Consider the following 8481-nt stretch of genomic DNA (forward strand, 5'->3'; position numbering starts at 1 on the left):
AGATTTTTAATACTACCTTCAAATTTTAATATTTGACGCCGTTGACTTTTTGTATGTTTGACCATTCGTCATATTCAAAAAATTTATGTAATTATCATTTATTTTATTATGACTTGATTTGTCATCAAATGTTCTTTAAGCATGACATAAATATTTTCATATTTGCACAAAAATTTTGAATAAAACGAATAGTCAAATGTTGGTCGAAAAATCAACGACGTCATACATTAAAATACGGAGGAAGTATATAATAGATAGATAGATAGATAGATAGCCTAGTTGAATTTCCTGGGCAATCATGTGCCTATTTGAGATAGAATTTCCTGAGCAATCATGTGTCTTATATATTTGCCATGATGCATCTCTTCGTACAAGGAGCTATTAACGGTTTGGCTTAATTTGTTTGCGTTTATAATCATGCACAGTGCTCAACCTGGCTATGGACGACATCGTTGGAATATTGAAGGGAGCAGCTGGTCTTGCTGCCGATGCCAATGCCTTCCGTGAGTTCTTCAACTGGGCCGCACCACGTGTCTTGGCTGCCGTACGTTCTCAGCAGCAGCAGCATCTGCTGCAAGTGGATCCAGGAGGGGTAGGATCAGCATCAGCTAGAGACAACAGAACAGCTCCACTGCACCAGATTGAGGATGATCTTCAGAATCTCGAGAACGACCTATGGCTGATCCAATCAACTACATCCACAATGTATGACCTCATCGATCGTCTTGAATGGCATAGCCACAAGGATACAGAAGACTGGCATCTTCGCCAGATCAAGGATGTAGCGTACGATGCCGAGGACCTCCTTGATGAGTACAATTACTATGCTCTCAAGGTGAAGGTGGACACGAGCAAGAACTTGGGGCAAGATCACTCGCATGAACCCTTTTTGGAGTTCCTGAACAGTGTCAACTTCAGTAAAGTAATGAAAATCAAAAATAGACTAAAGCAGGTTTTTGACCAATCCAAGGGTTTAGGCTTTCACAAAACACCAAAGAAGTTTGATCGATTAGTCAGACCAGAGACATGCCGTGTCCTAGACGAGCCAGATGAGATATTTGGTCGTGAAAAAGAACTGAAGGAGTTGAAGCAAAAGCTAGGAGTACGTGGACGCAAGAGAGGCAGACCTGTGGCATGCAGCACTACAGCTGAAGCAAGGAGGACAGAGTTGCCTGTGCTGCCAATAGTTGGTATGGGCGGCATCGGGAAGACCACCATGGCACAACAAATCTGTGAGGATAGAGTGGTGCGGAATCACTTCGACTGCATACTCTGGATATGTGTCTCGGATGAATTCGAGGTAAACAGGTTAACAAGAGATGTTCTGAAGTCTCTTGGAGTAAAGTCACAAGATTCTGATACAAGGGATACTCTTATGGTTAATTTACGTGATAGTGTCAAGTCAAAGAAGTTTTTACTCGTCCTTGATGACATGTGGGATGATGTCTTAAAAGATGAGAGAGGATGGAGAACATTTCATAGAACTTTAAGCAATGGTCTTCAGGGCAGTATGATTTTGGTCACCACTAGATCTTCCAAAGTTGCTAACCTAGTCAGCAACAGTGATCCCTATGAGCTCAACGGACTGCAAAATGATGTTTTCTGGGATTTCTTCAAACTATGCGCATTCGGATCCAACAGCTCTCGCAATAGCCCAGAGCTGGAGCACATTCGTCCAGAGTTGGAGCGCATTGGTAGAGCTATACTTCCCAAGTTGAAGGGTTCACCTTTGGCTGCCAAAACTCTTGGACGCTTGTTGAAAAGTAACTTAAGTGTAGAGCACTGGGAGGACATATTGAGAAGTGAATTGTGGAAATTGGAACAAGAGGAGACTGACATTTTGCCAGCCCTTCGACTGAGTTACGTTTACCTACCACGACACATGAAAAGATGCTTCTCAATATGTGCCCTGTATCCAAAGGATCATAAATTTGACAAGGAGTTTTTAGCAGACATTTGGGTAGCACAAGGGTATGTGGAGGCTGAAGATGCATCATCTTGCTTTAATGACCTTGTAAATCGGTCATTCTTTCAGAAAGCAGCTGGCTATAGTGATATGTACGTAATTCATGACTTGATACATGATACTGCACAGCTAGTCTCCAAGGATGAGTGCTTCATCATACAACATGTGAGTGACCTAGCTAAAATCCCATCAAAGGTTCGCCATCTGTCAATATTCACCAAGGGAAATATCAGCTGTACAGAAATAGTGACTATTTGCACACAAAATAAAAAACTGCGGTCCCTAATATGCAATGAATCTTACCGAAGTATTAAACAATTCGCTCCCGTGATTGATTGTTGGTTCAAGGAACTCCCGAGTATCCGTGTATTGATTTTTAAATTTTCAACGGTGAGAAAGTTACCTGAGAGCATAGGCAACTCAAAACATTTGCGTTACCTTGGTTTATTGGGAAGTTCTACTTTCGAGACCCTTCCTTCATCTGTTAGTTGCCTGTATCATGTCCAGACTATAAATGCCAAGGGTTGTGTTTTCAAAAGATACCCTCAAGGTTTCAGTGATCTGATTTCCTTAAACAAAATTGAATCAAAGGGCTTCCAATTTAACAAGGTTAAAGATAAGCAATTCCTAGAATGGTCCACAACGGAAATAGCTGATGAACAATTACAGATGACAGAGGAGCAGATTGAATTGTTACCTCATTGGAATCTTGAGCATTTGATAATAAAGAATTACCTAGGTCAATCTTGCCCCAGCTGGCTCCAGCCAGACTGCCTGAAAGTGCTGACTTCACTTGAACTTTATGGGTGCAGGAACATTCAGAGCCTATCATTCTTTGACCCACTCTTTTCTGATTTAGAAGAGTCAAACAGCATTTATCACCTTGAGGTGTTGGATGTCCACCAGTGTCCTAACATTGATTGGCAAGGTTTGGTGGCTTTACCCTCTTCTCTTAGAAGGGTTACCCTTGGCAACTTTGGCCATTCGACAGATCACTTTGTGAGTTGCTTTCGTGGCCTCTCCCTCCTGACACATCTGGAAATACATTGCTGGTTCTTAACATCTATTCCCCTGCAAGTTTGGATGAGTAATCTTCCATCCTTGGAGAATTTGCGTATTGATAATTGTGGCTCCCTCACATCCATCTGTGTCTCTGAGGCAAGCAACATACACACTGTTGGAGTATTTTCATCCCTTTCAACAGTCACCATTTCGTTTTGCAATGCACTGTTGAGTCTTGATGAGTTCTTTATGCCCGCTTATATGCCTTTCGTGAAGACCATTGATGTGTTATTTTGCAAGGAATTAGCATTACTGCCAGTTCATGAGCTCCACCTTTTTTCTCGCTTGGAGAAGCTATGTATTAGAAACTGTCCCAAGTTGAATATGCAGAGGAGAATGACATTACCATCCTCTCTTCGGATGCTCAGCTTATTACTTTGTCCAAGCATAGAGTACATCGACAACAGCCATCTGGCGAGTGCAATGAAACTCAAGGGACTTAGCCTTCAACTTATGAGGTGTCCAGACCTCATCTCTATTGTTGGTGCTATATCTGTCTCTGAAATAGTGCAGGGTCGTATAGAAGATTGCCCCAAGCTGATGGAGATAACACAACCTTTTAAGGTCATGACTGGTACGTCCTACGGAATAACTCTTTTTTTTTTTTGTTAAAACTTAAAACTGGTAATTCCCCGCTTAGAGTAATCTCATTAAATTTTTTGATTTTTTTTGTGTTCTTATTAAGTTCACAGAAAATTGTCATGATAGAATTGCTCTGCTTCCATGTCATAAATTATGTTATACTTATTTGTAATATTTAGTTTCGTGTGAATTTCATGATTGGTAATACAATTAACCGTATTTTCATCAACTATGGCAAACGGACTGATTTCCATTGGCTGTCAAGTACACAATAAGCCGATACTAGCTTTTCCAAGACTCAACTTTTATAATACTATGCCATAGAATACTTATTTGTTTAGATTTAGTTATGTTGTAGGAAAAGAAAGATGAAACGAAGTACGAAATGTATTGTTTATATTCATTGGATTTGATAGTTCATTGGCATCGACGTGCAGGCCATAAATAATGATGAGCGTTCAAGATGATTTCAGATGCAAACAGCACAGAACATGCCAACGTAAGTTATGTTGGGGATCAGGGAGAATCATCTCTCAGAATATATATCTGGTAATATACTGTGTTATTGTGTATTGGATCGAGAGAGCCAAAAGAAAGTGCAGCCTGATCAGACCATGGGTAGGCTAGGAGATGAGAATCTCAAGAACTGAATTTGTGGGTGTTACCCCGAAATGTGTATTTTTTTTGGATGATACCCCATAGTTGATGTGGAGATTTACATGGAAGACTATTATATACATACTAAAAAAACATGTGTGTTGCATCAGGAAAAATAATATTATGATAAAACTTAGATTATTCAGGTTCAATTAATCTTCCACAACTCCCACGTTCTCCTTTTCAGCTAGTTGGACCATATATACATATGACCCTGAGATAGTTCTAGGTCGGACATAGGAGCTTATTCGATCCCTAAAAGCTCTTGTGATAAAGGGTGTCCTGCAGGCGGCCAAATTAGACACCCTTCAGCTGGCCGAGTGAAATTAAGTAGAGAGGACCGGAGTATAGGGCTTTGTTTTCTTGAAATGATGTCCTGTTGAAATACTACCACATGATAACAACATTTAGAAATATAGTATTTTTTTTAAAAAAAACTCGGGTTTTAGGAATGTGTAATGTTCCATCTTTTGAGGCAAAATGTTTCATATTCAAGACCAATCCATCATATTCATACTAATAGGTGATGTTCTAGTATAGGTTGCTATATTTTGGAATAAAAAACATATTAAACTTAACATCTATGTTTCTCCCTCCCACTAATTCATGTTCTACATATCCAACATATGTCCTAGCATCTGCCTTGCTTAATAGGACTTTCTCCTAGCACATAGTATCTTAAGAGCAAGTTTTATATGGGTGGTTACAATATCTAATCTTGTCCATGTCATTTCCATACCAGCCCCAACACCCATATTAACTTTATTTTATTGTTTTCTTCAAGGGATAAAAAGGGTTCAGAAACGGAAAGAAACTGGTTCTACCATTTCCGTTTTCATTTTTCTCAGAAATCAAAATCAAAACAGGAAACCCCAGATACAAAAACAGAGTCAAATATTATCGAATACAAAAACGAAACGATATGGATCAGAACGAATATTTATCGGAATACGAAAACAACTAGAAATGTGCTTCTCAGATCGACAAAGAGGAATATTCATCGACTCATTATTTTTTCTAAAACAATAAATCGGCATTAATAGCAACAGACATCAAAAGAGAGGAAATCACATTAACGCCACACCATTATCAATATTGGTACGACACTGTATGATGATTACAAAGAACACATAATAGCAGCAAACCACTGCAAAGCACTGATTCTCTCACAGAATGCCAACTCCTGACCAAAGCATTCGCTGGCTGTGTTTAGTTAACACCAAAATAGAAAGTTTGGTTGAAATTGGAACAATGTGACGGAAAAGTTGAAAGTTTGTGTGTGTAGAAAAGTTTTGATGTAATGGAAAAGTTTGAAGTTTGAAGAATTATTTTGGAACGAAACACGGCGAGCTCTTAAGAAGCAACTGGATAAAACAAAATACTCCCTCCGTTTTTTAATAGATGACGCCGTTGACTTTTTATCACATGTTTGACCATTCGTCTTATTCAAAAATTTTATGTAAATGTATAAGATATAAATCACACTTAAAGTACTATGAGTGATAAAACAACTCGTAACAAAATAAATTATAATTACGTAAATTTTTTGAATAAGACGAATGGTCAAACATGTGAGAAAAAGTCAACGGCGTCATCTATTTAAAAAATGGAGGTAGTACAAAACAAAGACATGACACCTTTGACCAAAGAAGCATATGGACACTCCACAGGAGAACCATCGTACTAGCGCTGCGTACTTTCCTAGGAGTCAATAATCCCGGACATCATCTTTTTTATCTGGTGAAGATAACAAAGCAGTGGCAATTTTAGTACATCCAAAACCCATGGAGTTTGCAAATGAAGCAGCTGGAGTAACAGTGTAATCCAGTGAATGTTTGTGAAAACAAAAACTATCTTCCAGTGATTAAGGGTCAGTTTGGTTCGTGACCAATGTTGGCCTTACCAAAATTTGGCATGTCAAATTTTGGCAAGTTTTGGCATGCCAAATTTTGGTAAGGCCAACATATGTTTGGATTGAAGCCAAATTAAACTAATTTGGCTATTGAAATGGCCTATGTTATATAGGCATGCCAAAATTTGGCCTCAATCCAAACATACACAATTATTGTTGAGGTTGCCAAAAAATTGGCAAGCCTAATTTAGGCCTCAAACCAAACTGGCCCTAAAGAACATAGATAAATGTACACATTGCAATCAGATTCTCCAGTACCTCTTTTGAATTCATTCCGATGATGTCTCTCAGATCACTTAGAGCAAGTCTAATAGTACAGCCCACTACCAGCTCCAATTCATTTATAGCCAATCTAATAGCCAATTCATACAATAGTTACTTACTATAATATTAGTATATGGTCCCACCTGTCATACACACAGTGTGTCTTGAAGTCCGTACTGCAGCTGGCTACAAATCTGTAGCCCGCTGCTCTTCTCTCTCATCGTTTATATCATTAAAATATGTTTATAGCCGGTTAATAGCCTGCTATTGTACCTGCTCTTATCTGCAAAAGCAAAGGAATCAGCTCTGGGTTGCATTGTCATGTAATAACTTCTGGTCGCTTGGGTCTAATTAATGCCTACTCCCTTGTTGATCTAGAGTGCTCACCTCTTTAAATAGCTCTGCCGCTCTGGTGACTCCTCACGAAGCTCAAGTATGTAGTTTGCCCTTTTTTCTCCGATTCCCTAAACATGTATCAGTGGGTTAATAGTAAGAAAGAAGCAATCTGGGCTGCCACGATATGGTTCGGAGCAAACCTTTAAGCTTTTTAATTGTGTAAAATTAAAGGTGTTTTTTATTGTTATTCTATGATGAACGATTGGCATTGGAGATTATTAGTTTTGATATTTGGAATTTATTCACGAAGTGGTTTTGGAGATGATTGGATTTCACAGGTGATCTACAGGTACTGCTGGATGTGGTCCGGTCAGACCGGCATGTATCACGCGGTCAGACCGGCGCAGCCCGCGGTTTGACCGGCCGACTCTGTGTCGGTTTCGGTTTCGGGTTGTTTGTTTAGATATCCGTGATTGTTTCATGATTATGGCTTCTAGATGGATACTATGCGTATGTAATACTGTTGTTTGCTACTAATGAGTCAAGTTGGGGATAGTTTGGTCTCGGAATATGGTTTCTTTTGTTTGTTCTATGTGTAGGTGACTCAAGATGCCGGGAGAGTATTTGCGGTGATGGATCGGGAGTCGGCTCGGGGATAAGACGACATCCGTAGTGGTCAGAGATCATGCGGGATACTAAGGCTAGAATTCAATGCACGTGGAAGGTGAACATTCCATATGGCATATGATGGAGGTATTGTGTGCATATGGGATGCGGAGTCGAATTTGGAAGGAGTCCAAATTTGGTATGATTGGTTATGTAAAGTTTGTTTCTTGTACTAGAGGGTTTCCTAGGGTGATTAGGACTTCTAGTATGGGTTTGGTTCGTGGCTTTAAGCTGCCTACCTCGGGTATAAATAGAGAGGGAGCGTGAGGCTTCCTGGTATCGCTTTTGAGAGCAATTGAGTTGAGCGTTGAGTTAGGGTTTCGAGTTTAGTCGAGATTTTTGCAAGGAGTGCTGTTAGTGTACTTTGTAAACACAGAGAGAATCAATAAAGTCGTTATCCACTTTAAGAGTTCTTCGATTTGTGTTTCACCGGGTTTTGGCGGTCAGCCCGGCGGCATCGCAGCGGTCAGACCGGCGGGCACACGGTGGTCAGACCGGCGGCGGCGACAGGGAGCGGCAGACGATCTCGGCGGTTCGACCGGAGTTCGATCTCGGTCAGACCAACGTTCATCAGGCGGTTAGACCGGCGTATACACTTCAGTCAAACAGCGATCCGTCGAATTTGAGGGTAACTTTTATTTCCGCTAAAAGTTTCGGGTTTTAGGTATACCAACCATTCAACCCCCCCTCCCTGGTTGGCTTAGTTGCTGTGATTCGACCCTACAAATTGTTCCCTGCAAAAGACACAGAAACAAACATGCATTAGAAATGCAGTAGTGTGAAGTCGGTTGTAAAGATAATGCCAAACTCACTTATTAGCACTGTTGAGAAAAGTCAAGCATTCTTGAACTAGAGATTTCTGTGGGGCAGAAAAAACAAGAGAGAATTCATCAGGCAAAACGATTATAAGAAGGTACAAACACATTAAGCGAATAAAATGAGTCAGTGAGTTAAAAAACAGGTTAACCTTAATCCCAGTGCTGCGGGCTGTAAGTATATCCTTGGGATCTTCCGCTTGCTCAAATTTCAAATGCAC

General features: G+C 40.1%; 1 protein-coding gene across 1 annotated transcript; it reads left to right on the forward strand.

Annotated features, from left to right (window-relative positions):
* Nucleotides 1-439: 439 nt before the first annotated feature.
* Nucleotides 440-3733, forward strand: LOC112938814 (disease resistance protein RGA2). Its single transcript, XM_066309395.1, has 2 exons — nucleotides 440-3602; nucleotides 3714-3733. The coding sequence occupies exons 1-2, from the start codon at nucleotides 440-442 to the stop codon at nucleotides 3731-3733; spliced, it is 3183 nt and encodes a 1060-aa protein (XP_066165492.1).
* Nucleotides 3734-8481: the final 4748 nt, after the last annotated feature.

Source organism: Oryza sativa, chromosome 4 (assembly GCF_034140825.1).
Source record: "Oryza sativa Japonica Group chromosome 4, ASM3414082v1".
Classification (NCBI taxonomy): Eukaryota; Viridiplantae; Streptophyta; class Magnoliopsida; order Poales; family Poaceae; genus Oryza; species Oryza sativa.